This window comes from Castor canadensis, chromosome 2, assembly GCF_047511655.1.
Source record: "Castor canadensis chromosome 2, mCasCan1.hap1v2, whole genome shotgun sequence".
Taxonomy (NCBI): Eukaryota; Metazoa; Chordata; class Mammalia; order Rodentia; family Castoridae; genus Castor; species Castor canadensis.
In genome coordinates, this window is record NC_133387.1 from 137,652,111 (window position 1) to 137,668,507 (window position 16,397).

The following is a 16,397-nucleotide window of genomic DNA, read 5'->3' on the forward strand; positions in this document are numbered from 1 at the left end:
GCAGGGGAACTTGAGACTTTGAGAGGTTAAGTAACAATTCCAAAGTTGCATAGCCAATAAGTGATGGTGCCTGGATTTGAATGCAATCCAGGCAGTCCAAGCTCTAAGCCCCTGTGCTCTCTAGGGAATTTCTCAGGAGGAAAACTCAAAGCAAACTATGTTAGGTTTAGTTTTAGACCTACCAAATTCAAATTGCATCTAGCAGAAAGTTGGGCAGCTGATATGAGCTGAGGAATGTGGTCTATGCTGGACACGTGGTTTTGGGATTCAGATAATTGTTAGTAGTGAAGAAGGTAGGTGTGCTATGAGTGGATCTCCAGAGATCCATACTGGAACCGGGAACAACCATATCTGAGCGATGGGCATGTTAGAATGAGTTGGAGAAAGTTGCTGAAAAGGGAGTAGCTAGAGTAGTGCGGAGAAAAATGGCAGGCAGAAATGGAGTGTCAAGATCTGATTGAGTGTCAAGCATGATTAAATGTCTCAAGGAAATAAAAGATTTAAACTGAGGATTACCTTGGATTGGACAAGAGTTGAGTGAGAAAAGTGAGAAAATGGAGGCAGTGGGCTCAGAGTGCTCTTCTAAGGAGTCTGGCTGGAAAAGGGTTTGGTAGAGAGTCAGCCTTAGGGTCAGGGGAAATACTGTATGACAAGAGCCACTTGAAATGCTTTTATATTGGGGGTAGAAAGAATCCAGGGAACAGTGGGGATTATACCAGTATAACATTAATTCGAGTAGATAGGGAAATTAGGAACCTTTTCTTCAGCCTTCGGTAGGTGGTCATGGATCCTTGGAAGGAAAGGGGCTCCTATACTTTTAACTTATTCCTACCCCCTGATTTTATTTGCTTATTGCATGAAGAAACTCAGACCAAATCAGTGAAATGACTTGTCTCTGGTCACAGAGCAAGCCTGTGACCTCAATCTCCAGGTGCCTAGTTTTCCTCTCCTGCTACCAGTGACCATGAGAGAGGAATTCCCGACGTGTTCTTCATGGTACTGAGTCTCTGATCTTCCCTACTGGCTCTGCCCTGCTCCTAAAATATGCATATCCTCCTCAATTCTCACATGCCAGCAGGGCTGCAGTTGTATGAAGGTGAGTCAGAGAGCTGCTTTGTCATTTCCTCAGCAGGTTATGGGCAAAGTTTTAGCAGGCTAATTATACGGTATAAGTAACATAACAGCGCTGGAAGCCTCTTCCTCTAACCTGGGCACCCACATTTTAGAAGGATGAAGGGTCTCAGAATCAAAGACCTTTCAGCCACATCTTCCTCCCCTGGTAAAAGAAGGTTTATTTGTTCATACATGGCACCTGGTCCGCATGCCTGAGTGCTAGAGAGCATTGGGGATGGTGTAGGGTAGCAGTAGAGATACCTTCAATCAAAGAGCTGATGCTCCCTCTAAGATACCTCACCAGCCAAGGTTCACTTTGTATAGCTGGCTATAATGAGCTATCCATACTGTTCAAAAGGTTCAGAGGACCTGCCCCAACTCTACTTGGGGATCTTCTAGAATCTGTACACATCTAGTGATAGGTCACACTCCCTCCCATCTTCACACCACACATGGAAGGCGAAAAGCCTTACAGTTCAACACACGTGTACTACTTTCATGTTGTTCAAAGGTCATGCTGTTGACCTACTTGTCATAACAGTACTGTTGTAATCAGTAGGACTTTGATTTTAACACACCGCTTGGAATCCAAACTTAGTGAATGCTGTATAAACCTAGACCTCTTGTTTTGTCATGGACCTTTAATTACAATGCTGTGTATCATGATAGGCTCCAAGGTATAATGACTAACCTGAGGCTTTATAGTAAGAATAATATGAAATTTACAGAGGACTATGAAATTACATGACAAGGCTTATATTCTGAAAAGATAATTCTTTTGCATCTAGAAAATGAATGGGAGAGCCAAGTGTGGTGGTGTACACTTATGATCCCAGCACTCAGGAAGCTGAGATAGGACGATCAGAAGTTCAAGGCCAGCCTGGGCTATGTAGTGAGAGTGAAGCTACATAGTGAGACCCTGTCTCAAAAGAAAAGAAAAAAAAACCAAAAAACAAAAGAATAGGAGAGAAATAAAGGGTAGATGGAAAGATGAACAGTCAGAAGACTATGGTATAAGGCAAAGCAAGGAAGTCAGTGTTTTTAAAAAGCCATGAAGTCAACTGTATAAGCTACTGAGCAATCTAGTTTCACAGTACTGAAAAATGTGCATTGCAGTTAGTACCTGGAGTCATCAGTGTTTTTACAAAGAGGCATCATTTATAGAGGAGCTAGAGCACAGGAAGAAGAATGAGTAGGAGGTGAGAAAATGATGATAGTGAGAATAAAAAACTTTTAAATGTCTGTGAATAGAAGCAAAGAGATAGGCAGCTGGAGGATCTGGGAGGGTAGGGGTGCTCCACAGAAGCTTTTCCCTATTTTTTGAGATGAGAGAAGCATAGACAAACTTCAGTGCTAACAGACAGTATTCAATTGGTTAAAAGTTGCATAATATATTGGGGAGGGTGGTGACACACAAATAGTCTTTATACTCAAGAAAAGACTTGAAGAGGTTGGGTTTAAAGAACACAGGGAAAGCTGATGTATTTTGTAATGGGAAGAAGGGACAACTGAGGTTGTCCCTATTTTACAACTTTTGTTTTCTATGATTGGGGTTGTGGGCAGGAGGATCAGTTGTGTGGACTGTCTTCTAAGGAGAGAAAGCAGATAGAGGCCATGAGGAAGGTCAGAAAAGCTTAAACTCACTTGAAAGTGAGTGAATTTACTAGAGAAAGCTAGGACTTCCATGGAGTTCTTTGGTTTTCATTGTAGTGGGTGATGAAGAATTCTGTTAGATTAGTACCAGATTGTTTCTGATGTGCTTTTCCTCACTAGTGCTCAGTGCTCTGGGGCAGGTACAGGGGTGAATGGCTGAACTCATCCAAGGTGTGGACTCTGCAAGGAAGCTTGACAGACAGGTAGAGGATGAGGAGGTCTAGAGCACAGGCAGAAGTGTTATAGAAATGTTTGATCATTAATGATTATATCTGAGTGGGTAAAGAGGAATGTCAAGATTGGAGAAGAAAGAAGAGCAGTGTATGGGCTAGAGGCCTTGTTGAAGAAAAAGCAGTCGCAGTGCAAGTTGTCAGACAAGCAAGCTTGAATGACAGGAAATTAGGATCAGAGTATGCAATGCTTGACATGATGAATTTTCAGATCTCCCAGAGTAGAACCATGGAGTGGGTCTATTAAGGTCTTTGAAAAGCTAGAGACACTGGGAAGTTATCAGATAAAAGACAGAAGGAGGGCAGCACCTGAAGTAAGCAAAGACTTTTTGCAAGATCTTGGAGACTCAAGGTCTGAAAACAACATGGAACCAGCTTGACTTTCCGATCCTGAGGTGGGTGGAATATGAGAGTCTGGCATCTCCTCTTTGAGAAGTGGACTCTCCAGAAGAGAGTTAAGGGGGAGCTTAACTCCCCCTTATGGGTTCTTGAGGCTAGCAAAGAAGTAGATTTGCTCCATTTCTGCATTCCCTCTCTCTTTGAACTGACGGAGCTTTCAGAAAGCCAGAGACTATATTACCAGTTTCTTTATCTGTGAATCATTAATTTCACATTTGGCCAGAATACTAAAATCATAAAAAGAAGTTACATTAGCCTCCCGTGTAAATTCTTTTTTTTAAAGAGTTCCTTTTTGGTTTGGGTCTGCTAACAACGAATCTCTTAAATTTTTAGTCATCTAAAACATTTTTATTTTTGTTTTCTCTTTTTAAAAATATCTTCACTGGTTATCAAATTCTAGGCTGGAAATTTATTTTCTTTCAGCGCTTTAAAAGTCTCATTCTATGGTCTACTGGTTTCTGTTGTTCCTGTGAATAAGTCAGCTGTGAGGATTATTCTTGCTCCTTTGAAGGTAATATGTCTTTTAGCTTTTAACATTTTTAAAAATTTGTATTTGTTTTAAGCATTTAGATCATGATCTGGCTAAGTGTGATTTTTTTTTCTTCGTGTTTAGAAGCTCTCTCTTTTTTTAATGTATGGCTTATAATTTTTTGTTAATTTGGAAAAAGAATGTAACTAATATCTTGCCAAATATTCCTTGCATTCATTTTTCTTTCCATTCTCAGCGACTCCAATGTTAGATCACCTCATAAGACTTTTCTGATTTTTTTTCCAATCTTTTAGTTCTCCATATTTCTGTCCGATTTCTTTTTATCTGCTTTCCAGTTCACTAATCTTCCCTTCAACTAAGATTAATATGTTACTAAACACGTCTATTAAGAAGTTTTAGTTACTGTGTTTTTAGATGAGGGTTTCCATTTAATTCTATCTTAATGATTTCCAGTTCACTGGTGAAACTCTCCATCTTGTTATCTTTTTTCTTAGATAAAATAAGCAGTTACTTTTTAAACATACATTGGATTACTCTAATATCTGAGTTATCTTTAGGCCTAGTTCTGTTGACCTATTGTTTTTCTCTTCATGTTGGTATATCTAATAATTACTGTTTGAATGTCAAAAATTGTTTGTAAAAAATTATAGTCTTTGAAAGATGTTATCTCTTTCTAGAAACAATTTACCTTATCTTTTCTGGCAAGCAGCTAGAATGGGAGAAGATTATATCTATCGATCTGGGGCTTAGTTTGTTGGAAATTGGGTTGGAATTTTTGTAAACATTGGTCTCCCTCATGTTTTTCTTCTCTGCTATGATACAGTGTTTCAGAAGTTCAAATGAGAGCATTTGGATATTATCTAGTAGCACTCCTTCTTGGTGCATCCTAAACTGCAGACTGCCAGAAGTGTGTTCTTCTTTATAGCTGTACTCTCAGTTGTACAGACCTTAGGAATCAGCAAATCACATAAGGTGGAATCAGGTGTGTGTGTGTAGCTTAGCCCTTGCATCTCCTTCTTTCAAGGATCTTGTTGCCCAAGCCCTGGCTATCTTGGTAGCTCAGAACTGCTTTTAAGAGCTTTCCTCATTATTTTTTTAAGGTAATGTTAGTAATGTACAGAAGAATGTAATACTTCAAAATAACAATATATTACTCTGGAACCCCAGTTCTCTAGCTAGAAGGAATAATCTCATACCAAAATGCTCTTTACTATAAGCTTACACATAAGGAAGTTAGTTTTCTCTTCCTTCTTGGAGCCACCTACTTGTATGACTCTGAACCTTCTTGTAGGAAAATCCCTGTCATTGTTATGATGACATACAATAGTTTTGCCAATAGTTGTACAAGATGAAAGAGTGAAAATTCCTTTTCTAAAATCATTGTTGCTCAATGAGATGTAGCAATAAGTCCTAATATTTACTAAAATTTGCTAGAGGTTTGCTATGAACCAGGTTCCAGGTTAGATGCTTTATATAGGTTTAATCTTAAGAAGAGTTGCTGGGGTAGGAAACCCCATCAACACTTCAGGAAACCGAGTCTTAAAAAGATTAAGTCAACTTAAAGTCCAGAGCCAGGAAGTAAATGGCATGAGAAAGCTGGAACTCAAAATTTTCTAACTCCAAAGTTGTGTTCTTTTCTAATTCTTTGTTCTGCCTTTTTGCTTGCCCTCATTCATCATCACAAGTTTCCTGATTTCATTGAGCCCTGAAATCCTCAGGCTCTTAAATAAAGTGAGAACTCAGCAGTCTGAGGGGCTTACATGCAAATAATTCCCCTTGGTACATTTCTCTCAGGTATTTCCAGGTTTTTTCTGCTCCCGCCCACTCCTATTTAAATATATGTACAACATTAAATACTTCCATTTGTAACTTCTATAGCAAATCTGTATTTTCTTTTAAATAAAGCTTTTTGTAGGGACAGGAAGGAGTTAGTAGCAAGGCTTTATTTTTGGAGGATTAAGTTGGCAGCAGGCAGGGTGTGGGGAGAAGTGTTCTCTGTGGTGTCAAATGAATGAGTTATAGGAAATGATAGCTCAGCCTGCAGCTCGATGCTCAATGCTCGCCAGTGAGTCAGCAGTGAGTCCATCCCCAGTCTTAGGATCATAGCTGAGAGATGCTTTTCCTGATGAGGGCGCCTCTTTCCCCTGCAATCTGGGACAAGGAAGATTTGCCTGATGAATGTGAGCCATTCAGTTACCTATTATGGAGGAGGAAAATTCACAGAACTTCTGGTTTTCATGCATATTTTTGCACATTTCTTTAGAAATAACAGGCATTTCTGTTTCTCCTGATACCTAGCAGAAAGGACTAGTGACTTTGCATCTAGAGATACAGTTGGGATTGGTGCCATAGCAGAATTTTCTTAAGGCACCTAAGAAAATTCCTTTCTACTGCTTCATCATTCTAGAGTTTTTAAAACATTATGGAAAAAGCAAGAGAGGAGACACTTTGGAAGAAGAGGCAGATGGGAAAAGGCCATCTTGTCACAGATGAAATCGTGTGACAAAGAACTAGAATAAATCAGGATGGTTGTAGGGTTAGGATGGCGGGATTCTTGAAAGAAGAGATGGGTGATTACTTTTTTACTTTCTTTTCCAAGTTTAATAGACACAAGTTGTAAGGTTTATTCTGTATGTAGTCCTTTAGTATTTTTAAATAACCGCTTATGGGAGAAATAGCCAAACAGTTGGCCAATTGTCATATTTTAGAATATCTTTTCCCCAGACCTTGTTTGGACTCTTAAAGTCAGCCTGGTCATACATAAGTACTTTGCTCAGAGTCTGCTGCATACCAAGTATTTAGGATTTTTTTCACCCTGGAAAAAAAAAAAAGAGGTCTGTGATCCACATTTTATACGTAAGGAAAGGAATGCTCAGGACTGAAGAACCTTTCTCAGGTCCATTGCCTAGCAAGTGGTAGAGTTCCATCCAACTCCAAGCCAGACTGCCTTTCAAAGACCACACTCCTTCTATCCCACCTTGCTTTCTGTAAGGTATTTTATATGTGTTAATGTATGTATTCATCATCCATTAAGAAAATTTTTGTTGCAATCTTAGTCTCAGAGACTAGGCTTCTAAAACTCACATAGACTTGGCTTCTACTTTAATTAGAAAGAAATACTGCATAGCATCCATATACACACAGCTTTGAGCTTGACATTAGGTAGATAGAAAGCAGCACAGTAAGTACTTGGGTGAGTGGCTAGGAAGACCCCCACCCCAGAATTTGAAATGGTTCTTTATGATTTCCCCAACAGTTCTTAGGTATACAGGACCTAAGCTAATGCTAAATGTCTTATTGTTCAATGCAGTAGTTAGAAGTGACAATTTTGGTTGCCAAGCAGAGCACTTAACAGTTTTACAGAACTGTTCATTCCATTGACCCAGTAGAGCCCTAATTTGTCTTTACAATAAGTTAGTAACATTTAAAGAGCTTTTAAATTATTTTTACTGGGATTATTATACAATTTAATTCTCTGTTCTTATAGCTATATTGAGGTGTTGGTCTATATTAAACAAAATGTATTTAATGTACAATTTAACATCTGTAAAACATGACTTTAATAAAGGTGGTGAATATGTCCATTCCCCAAAGAAGTCTTGTCTTAATGTTGCATTTTTAAGGGAAAAATATCCACTTATTTTTTCCATCTAGTTTGGAGAAAAGAACCTGGAAAGGTACTTAGTTGATGTGAGTCTGGGCTCCAATCCTTCCCTCATCAGCTGCATGAAAGTCACTGAGTGGAATTCATTTCTCCAGCCCTTAGTTTTGTCATCTGAAAAATGAGGAGCTGGGCTAGCTGGTCACTAAGGTGCCCTGCAACTGTTAAGTTCAATAAAGCTAAGAGGACAGGCATATTTAGGGTATTACTGGTTTGTGTCCAAGTGGTTTTATGTAAAACTGTGGGTGTCCCTAGTGGCTGGGTGTCAGCTGTGTGCTCCATCCCTCCCTGTTGTGCTTGATTTGTTATCATGAAATCATTTAATTTCTTTTCGTTCCCATTCACCCTGATTCAAGGTCACTTGTCATTGTTTCCATGTTGGTCTTACTAAGCTTCAGGAAACGCTCTACTTAAGAATTTCAAGCTAAGGCTTGGGCAATGCTGGGAACTTGGCAACACCTAGGCAAAGAGCCCATGTCATCAGCTCTCTGGACATTTTTGAGGCAGCTTGGGCATTTTATAAGGGGGTGGGCAGAGACCTGCTATATTGGATGTACTTCAGGACTGGGGGATGGGATACAGATTGAAGTTTAATTAAAATTCTGGTCCCAACTTTGCCCATCTCCTTGCCAAGTCAGCAGCCAGCTTTTCTGTGTGCAGTTCTGGTGATTTTGCTGTGATGACATAGTTACCTCAAAAATTTTTGCAAATTTGCCTAAAACGTCAATATGCTCACGGGATGCTTTAGGCAGGCCTGGCCCACTGCCATCTTTTGCCTGTGTTTGTGGAGATACCTGATCCAGCAGCAGCATGATTCCTGGTCGCAGAGTAGGGGTGGGTGGGTTGGGGGGGGGAGATCTTTGAAAGGAGCAGGGATGAAAATAGAGCCAATTACAAGTGAGAAGACAGTTTCATCACAGCATTCAGATCTTTCCAAACTGCTTCTGTTTTCCAGGTAGTTAAGTGGGACTTCTGAGGAGGTGCGGCTCTGACTTCACCAAGGCCCACCATGAGGTTCTTCCTGCTTTATGTCTACATGTTGCTCCTGAGGATTTTCCAGCTGAGGGCAGTCAGCTTTCCCGAAGACGATGAGCCTCTAAATACTGTTGACTTCCACTGTAAGTCATCCAAAGCAGTGTCCTTTTTTAAGAAGTCAGCCTTTTTTTGTTCTTCATTTGCTAAGCATATTCATTTTCAGAACCACAGAGAGATTTTTATGTCTCTAAAATGTTTTGCATATTAATTTATCTGTAATCATTTCCTTGTGTTTGGAGACAATGGAACAGTTTTGTTGACTATTTTTCTGGCTACCCATATATATATATATATAAATATATATATATATATTATATATATATATTTTATATATATATAAATGTTATACATTTATATACATTTTCAGTGAAAAGAAAAAGACCATTTGCTGACATTTTATCATTTTTTATTCATTTATATTCAAGACATTAAGAGAGGAATTTAGTTAAAACCCTTCTACAACTAGTATATACAGCTAATCAATGCTGTATATTGATTCTCCAGCTCCGTAATCCTGACTGATGGTTTAGCCCATTTTTACTTGCAGATTCAAGGCAATATCCGGTTTTTAGAGGACGCCCTTCAGGCAATGAATCGCAACACAGGCTGGACTTTCAGCTGATGTTGAAAATTCGAGACACACTTTATATTGCTGGCAGGTAATTTTCCTCTCGTTGGTTTATTAGATTAAAATTCTTTTCTCTTGTGGTGCTTGCATTAATGTGTCTAGTTCATGAAAAACTAATATGTGATTGTGATCAAGAATTGCAAGTAGCCAAAAATACCAAGAAGAGTCAGTTGTGTACCAGGAACAAAACACAAAGCTAAAACCTTCAGCAATGGTGTTTTATTACTGCCATCAAGAAATCATACACCACTCTTTTTTCATAAAGCAGCAGGGAAAAAAATTTTTCTTTATTCTTTTTTTAACTTAGAATTATTCAAGCAAATATTAGACATATATCTATGCTAATACCAAGTAGCAGTTTGACCCAGGCCTAAAGAGCTTTTCTTTGCTCTTTGACTATAGCAATATATAAAAGCATCTCACTAATGAAAAGTACTCTTTGTTGACTTTGTTTGAGACAGAGAAAATCCAGATGATCTCCAAAACACAATAAAGGCAGATCTGTAAAAGTAAAATAAGAAGCAGCTTAACATTTTTATGTATGCACATGGTGTGACTTATTGCCTCATTTCCAACAGGGATCAAGTTTATACAGTGAACTTAAATGAAGTCCCCAAAACAGAAGTCATACCAAACAAGGTGAGTAGCTACAGTGGGCAAATTTATTTGCATTCCCTCAGAATTTGACTAATGCTCCCCATACCCTCCAAAACTGTTCCCAGTTAAAAACTGAACTTTGATTGTGCTTGATTAATACAGAAGCTGACGTGGAGATCAAGACAACAGGATCGAGAAAACTGTGCTATGAAAGGCAAACATAAAGTGAGTTGAGCAGACAAGTGCCTGCTGGATTTAGTTTTTTTGTGGGCTTGATACCATAATGTCAGCATATGCAGTGTCTAACATTAATGCAATTTCTTCCTTTAGGATGAATGCCACAACTTTATCAAAGTATTTGTTCCAAGAAATGATGAGATGGTTTTTGTCTGTGGCACCAATGCATTCAATCCCATGTGTAGATACTATAGGGTAAGTATGTTTTATATAATGTGCCTTTTTTTGATCAACTGTTTTTCCTTTAGTGGTATGCTGTTAGAGTTGAATCTTTTCTGCTATCATCTAGCAATTTGTTTTATCCCTAATGCTATAAAAGAATAAAAACAGAATTCATCAACTAGAATTTCAATATAAATAAAGCAATATTGCCTTTGAATAGGTACATTGAACAGATGTGACACCCTCTGTTTATTTTTATTTTGTAGTTGAATACCTTAGAGTATGATGGGGAAGAAATTAGTGGCCTGGCAAGATGTCCATTTGATGCCAGACAAACCAATGTTGCCCTGTTTGCTGGTAAGAACCCATAGTGTAATGAAGATAAATGATTAATGACATTGAAGGTACAGAAAGAATTTAAGGGAAGAAAAAACTTATAAGTTGGATAGACACCCTAGTACAAGGCATTTCAAAGGCTAAAATCTATGAACATTTTTTTAAATAAGACATTAAAAGCAAGGATATTCAGTGCATATTAAAAGTATTCTGATACATGGCTTTCTTGTTTACTAAGTCAGTGACCCTGGATAAGTTGCTTAATTTTTGATGCTTATATCCATCATCTGTAAAATTAGGTGATATCATGGGACAACCTACTAGAGGTTGAGTGTGAGCATCAGGTATACGTTTATTTGTAATAATGATAACAGGTGAAAGCACTGTACAGGGTATAACACATTACATAGGCTAACACACTGCAGGATAATTATGGTTATTTTACCAAATTATAACTTTGGTTTCAGATGGGAAACTATATTCTGCCACAGTGGCTGACTTCTTGGCCAGTGATGCTGTGATTTATCGAAGCATGGGTGATGGATCTGCCCTTCGCACAATAAAATATGATTCCAAGTGGATAAAAGGTACCTTTGAAGAGCAATGTCGAGGGGTCAATAGGGACAGTGGGATGGCTCAAGTGGGAGCAGCAGCCAAGGCCATCAGGAAGTTCAGTGTATGATTTTATTGTTCATCTAAAGTAAATACACAGTACTTTGATTACAAACAGGAGCAGAGATGGGGAAAGAGGACACACCAAAAAATGTATGTCAGGGGAGTTAAGTTCATCCAGCAATTCAAGGAGCCCCAAAACTAAACCCAAAACCTACACAGAGCTCTTGTCTCCATGTACTAATTTGTCTTAACTTTAAATACACATAATATACTGTCTACTCCTGTCGACCTATCTTGGAAAGTTAACAGCAAGAACTGATTAGCTAATGCTATCATTTTGTTCTTTAGATTCTAGAAATCAAGATTTTTTTATTCTCAATACAAGAGCTTTTCTTCCCTAGTTAAATAGGTTAATGAATACATCTGTTGAAACAAAGACCTTTGCTGAGGTCCAGTTCCCTGTAGGCCTTTTTGCAGTCCATTAGCTGGCTTTAAAGATGACGGGCTCCCTGAAGCTTGAACACACCCTATTGGGACTCCTCAAAACCGTCAGCTTGGATGTAACTCTGCAACATCTGTAGTTATACCTAGCAATCAGGGTCTTACTCTAATTGAATTATCCTTTAGGAACCAATTTGTTTCCATTTTTTCTTTCAGAGCCACACTTTCTCCATGCCATAGAATATGGAAACTATGTCTATTTTTTCTTTCGAGAAATCGCGGTGGAGCATAATAATTTAGGCAAAGTAAGTACGCATACTTTGATTTGTACTGCAGATGCAAACTGCGTGAATTGAGACCTGTTTGGTAGAGTGACGGATGCTCTCTTGGAGTGTTTTCCAGTATCAGTTCAGTGCATGTAAAGCCAAGTACAGAGAGCAGTGTTGCTTAGGAGAATAATTGCTCAGAAACACCTGAGCAATGGCCAGAGAGGGCAGAGCAGCCTTGGGCCTTCAGAAGTCTTTATTTTTTTTTTTTTTCTGTCATCATGGGAACTGTTCTACATGTACCCTTAAGCAGTGGGGGTTTCTGGAAATCTATTGGTAGTCTAGTCTTTTTCATGTTCAAAAGGCAGAATGGAGAGTAGTGACTCCTGTTCAATTTAGAGTGTTGGAGTGAAAGCCCCTGTGATCTTAAAGTATTGCAACTTCTATGCCAAGTTTCAAGACCACTGGGGGAGGGGCAGTACTAAGGTTTGCACTCAGGGCCTCACACTTGCTAGGCAGGTGCTCTGTCACGTGACCACATCCCAACCATTTTTGCTTTAGTTATTTTTTTCAAATAGGATTTGAAAAGTTTATGCCTGAGGTGGCCTGGACCACGATCTTCCTATTTATGCTTCCTGCATAGCTGGGATGACAGGCATGTGCCACTATGCCCAGCTTTTATTAGTGGAGATGGATCTTGCAAACTTTTTGCCCAGGCTTGCCTCGAACAGAAATCCTGCTGATCTCTACCTCCCAAGTAGAAGGATTACAGGCTTGAGCCACCATGCCCAGTTACAGAGCCCAAGCTGGCTTCAAACTCATCATCCTCTTGCCTCTACCTCCCAAAAGCTGAGATTATGGGCAGAGACCACCACACCGGGCCTACAATGGCACATCTCATTAACAGTGCAAAATGAAGTATGGCAATGATTTTCATTCAGCACAGCAAATAGACAGTTCAGGTCTTGCGGGGCATGTTTCCACAAGATAAATTGGCCCTTTTTTTCCTCACAGGTAAACCTAGTTTATATTCTTACTTTACGGACCCCTGGAGAGAAGGCAGCTAGATTGTTTTGAACCAGATATCCTAGCATTTTTTTGTTACTTCCTTAAATAGCAGCATTTTGTTCCTGTTCCTCTAAGCTCATAACCACATTGCTTTGCTTTTGTCCCTGGGTAGGCTGTGTATTCCCGAGTGGCCCGCATATGTAAAAATGACATGGGTGGCTCCCAGCGGGTTCTAGAGAAACACTGGACTTCGTTTCTGAAGGCTCGTCTTAACTGCTCCGTCCCTGGAGATTCGTTTTTCTACTTTGATGTTCTGCAGTCTATTACAGACATAATACAAATCAATGGCATCCACACTGTGGTTGGGGTGTTTACCACACAGCTGAACAGGTGAGCACGCATCCCTGGTGCTTCAAAAAAAAAATGTTCTGCACTCACTTGTCAGGAAAAAGCATGTGCTTGCTCATTGTCCCTGATGGTTTTCTTGGTTTTTTTTTTTTTTTCCCCCAGCATTCCTGGTTCTGCAGTCTGTGCATTTAGCATGGATGACATTGAAAAGGTATTCAAAGGACGTTTTAAAGAACAGAAAACTCCGGATTCTGTTTGGACAGCAGTCCCTGAAGACAAAGTGCCAAAGCCAAGGTAAAGAAAAAAGTGGAAAAAGGATTTTGTCTTGAACAAAAATCCTATGGTCATTGGAAGCACCCATCCATCTATCCTCAAAGAGCATCTGGGCTAGCATCCCACCTCAGAAAGTGGTCCCTCTGCAGCATCTCAGACAAAGCTAGTAAACATTAACCTATAACCTGCCACCCTGTGAGTGTGAATGTGGAGAACCCATGGCATTCAGGGAAATAGCACTGCTCCTCTGGTTTTGCTGACTCCTTCCTCTCTTGACCTCTTCTTTCAGAATGTGCGCTTACTCCTTAGATACAGTTTATGCGGGGGAGCAGTAAAAGAACACTGTTTTCCTTTCAGGCCTGGCTGTTGTGCAAAACATGGCCTTGCTGAAGCTTACAAAACCTCCATCGACTTTCCTGATGAAACCCTGTCATTCATCAAATCCCACCCCCTCATGGACTCAGCTGTTCCACCCATTGCCGATGAGCCCTGGTTCACAAAGACAAGGGTCAGGTGAGATTGTGTGGGGAAACAGTGGCCAGTTCTCATTCCGGTTCTCTTGTGATTGGCTTCTCCATCTGACTTGCCCCACCTCCTCTGGCAGGTACAGATTGACAGCCATTGCCGTGGACCGTTCTGCAGGGCCCTACCAGAACTACACAGTCATCTTTGTTGGCTCTGAAGCTGGCGTGGTACTTAAAGTTTTGGCAAAGACCAGTCCTTCCTCTTTGAATGACAGCGTGTTACTGGAAGAGATTGAAGCTTACAACCAAGCAAAGTAGGTATATTTTACAAGAATGCTCTTAAGTACTGCTCAAAAATTTCTTTGGAGTATTTCATCTACTTATTTCCTATCGGTCTTCTAAATAGTGGTAGTTTGGCATATTCATGTTGTTTGTTGTTTGGGTTTCTTTTCTTCACTGGAATTAATTCCAGCCCTGTTTGTTTTCTGAGCCACTAGGTCCAAGGAGGGTGAACAGTTGATGAGTTTAAGAATAATTTAGCCCTTGTTTTTCACCTGTGGAAAATGAGAACATTTTAGCATTACTTCCCTTACCGTGTAGATATATTTCAGGATGCTACATGTGGCAGACAGTTGGTCATGAGCACTCACACAGGCACACAGAGAATATATTTATAGTTTAGTGTTTTCTTACAACCAGTGACATGTAGAGATTATTTGGACAACTAAAATAAACAAGAAATAGGTGAGAGAAATGGAGCTGAGAAATCTAGAACCATCTAGTCTGGAAGAAGTAAATCTATTAAAATCTTACCTACTTCATCTCCTAGAGTCCTAACATGTCCTTCACAAATGCAATCCTCTTTCATCATCATAACAGAAAAACAATCTTAAAAAACCCTTTTTCCAGCGTGAAATTTAAGCAGCCATGCAAAGAAACAGAGATGAATCACATAATTACTATTCTCCAAACTATGGACTTACCTGGTTTGTTACCAAGAATATTTTCTAAGATTGCTCCAGTTCTTAGTAACTGCAAAACCATAATTCATGTAGCTTTTGACGGACTAAATGTATGGCTTCAAAATGTGTCTCCTAAAATAGGTGCAATGCTGAGAATGAGGAAGACAAAAAGGTCATCGCACTGCAGTTGGATAAAGACCACCATGCTTTGTACGTGGCATTCTCTAGCTGTGTTGTCCGTATCCCCCTCAGCCGCTGTGAGCGGTATGGATCATGTAAAAAGTGAGCTCGTGTTTCTTTACTTACACTAGTCTTGAAGCATGAAAACCTCTGTTAATGAGAAAATCCAAGTCACATTCTGCTTGGTTTTATACAGGTCTTGTATTGCATCTCGTGACCCATACTGTGGCTGGTTAAGCCAGGGAGCCTGTGGGAGAGTCACTCTGGGGATGTTGTAAGTATGTTTTGTCATGTTAGCCATGAACTGTCTTGTGTAGAGTCACTAAACTAGAAACGTTAGAAACTTCCAATTATACTATTCTCCTTTTCTTTTCTGTTTTTCTTTTTCTTACTCTTTTCCTTTTTTTAGGGGGTGGTGTGGGGATGGTAATGGGAGAAGGAAAACAACCTGAAATGTAAGAAGGAAGCAAATTTACAGACATAATAATACTTAAGGGAAGTGGATGCAGAGGGAAAAAAAAACCAATTCTCTTCTTTTATACTCTTAACCATTCTAGCTAGAATTTTAACAAACATGTTAGCAAGTCGTGTTGAAATATCAGTATGTGCTCTCTGCCCATTCTTACTAATCAGTGTGTGTTCTTGGTTCTGCTCTGGTTGTCACTTGTGTCCCTATGAAGGCTGTTAACTGAAGACTTCTTTACTTTCCATAACCACAGCGCTGGAGGATATGAGCAAGACACAGAATATGGCAACACGGCCCATCTAGGGGACTGCCATGGTAAGACAGACTTTTCCCTTCCTTCCTGCCATTTCTTTTGGACCACATTTGCACGTGAACATTATTTTACAATCAGCCTTTTTAATGACCAAGGACACATAACCACCTAGCATTTGACTTAAACTTCGCAAAAGCTGAGCTGTTTGGTCATGGGGATACATTAGAAAAGAATCTTACCTTTTCTTTTCCTTCACTGTTTACAATTTTGTAGAAAAATCTAGAGAAAGGTAGTCTAACCCATAGGTTAACCTTTTAATTCGTAGTCTTTTCTTTTGACTTTTTTAGTTAATTGGAATTCATAAATTTTTTGCTTTCTTTTGGTTACTTTTCACTGATTACTTGTTCCTTTAATTCTTTTAGAAATTTTGCCTACTTCAACTACACCAGATTACAAAATATTTGGCGGTCCAACATCTGGTTAGTTTTTTTTAATTTTTTTGAATTAACAACCTTTTCTTTCCTTCAGTTCAGCATTTTCAGCCCCCTCTCCCCTCCTTTTGCGCAGTTTGGCAGCCCTT

The 16,397-nt window shown here is 39.4% G+C and overlaps 1 protein-coding gene across 19 annotated transcripts in view; it reads left to right on the forward strand.

Annotated features, from left to right (window-relative positions):
• Positions 1-16,397, forward strand: part of Sema6d (semaphorin 6D) — a 577,504-nt gene that overhangs the window by 554,101 nt on the left and 7,006 nt on the right. For 7 of the 19 annotated variants that reach the window (XM_074065875.1, XM_074065876.1, XM_074065877.1 and 4 more), the window contains 16 exons: positions 8,502-8,664; positions 9,129-9,240; positions 9,788-9,848; positions 9,969-10,031; positions 10,137-10,238; positions 10,472-10,562; positions 11,009-11,128; positions 11,814-11,902; positions 13,044-13,261; positions 13,382-13,513; positions 13,850-14,005; positions 14,097-14,270; positions 15,060-15,200; positions 15,295-15,372; positions 15,779-15,879; positions 16,240-16,296. In XM_074065875.1, the coding sequence (XP_073921976.1) occupies positions 8,556-8,664; positions 9,129-9,240; positions 9,788-9,848; positions 9,969-10,031; positions 10,137-10,238; positions 10,472-10,562; positions 11,009-11,128; positions 11,814-11,902; positions 13,044-13,261; positions 13,382-13,513; positions 13,850-14,005; positions 14,097-14,270; positions 15,060-15,200; positions 15,295-15,372; positions 15,779-15,879; positions 16,240-16,296 (1,804 nt within the window). In that variant the 5' untranslated portion in view covers positions 8,502-8,555. Of the gene's footprint in view, positions 1-3,808; positions 3,907-8,501; positions 8,665-9,128; positions 9,241-9,787; positions 9,849-9,968; positions 10,032-10,136; positions 10,239-10,471; positions 10,563-11,008; positions 11,129-11,813; positions 11,903-13,043; positions 13,262-13,381; positions 13,514-13,849; positions 14,006-14,096; positions 14,271-15,059; positions 15,201-15,294; positions 15,373-15,778; positions 15,880-16,239; positions 16,297-16,397 lie in introns of those variants that run through there. The other 12 variants (XM_020160556.2, XM_020160552.2, XM_020160555.2 and 9 more) reach the window with 4 other exon arrangements.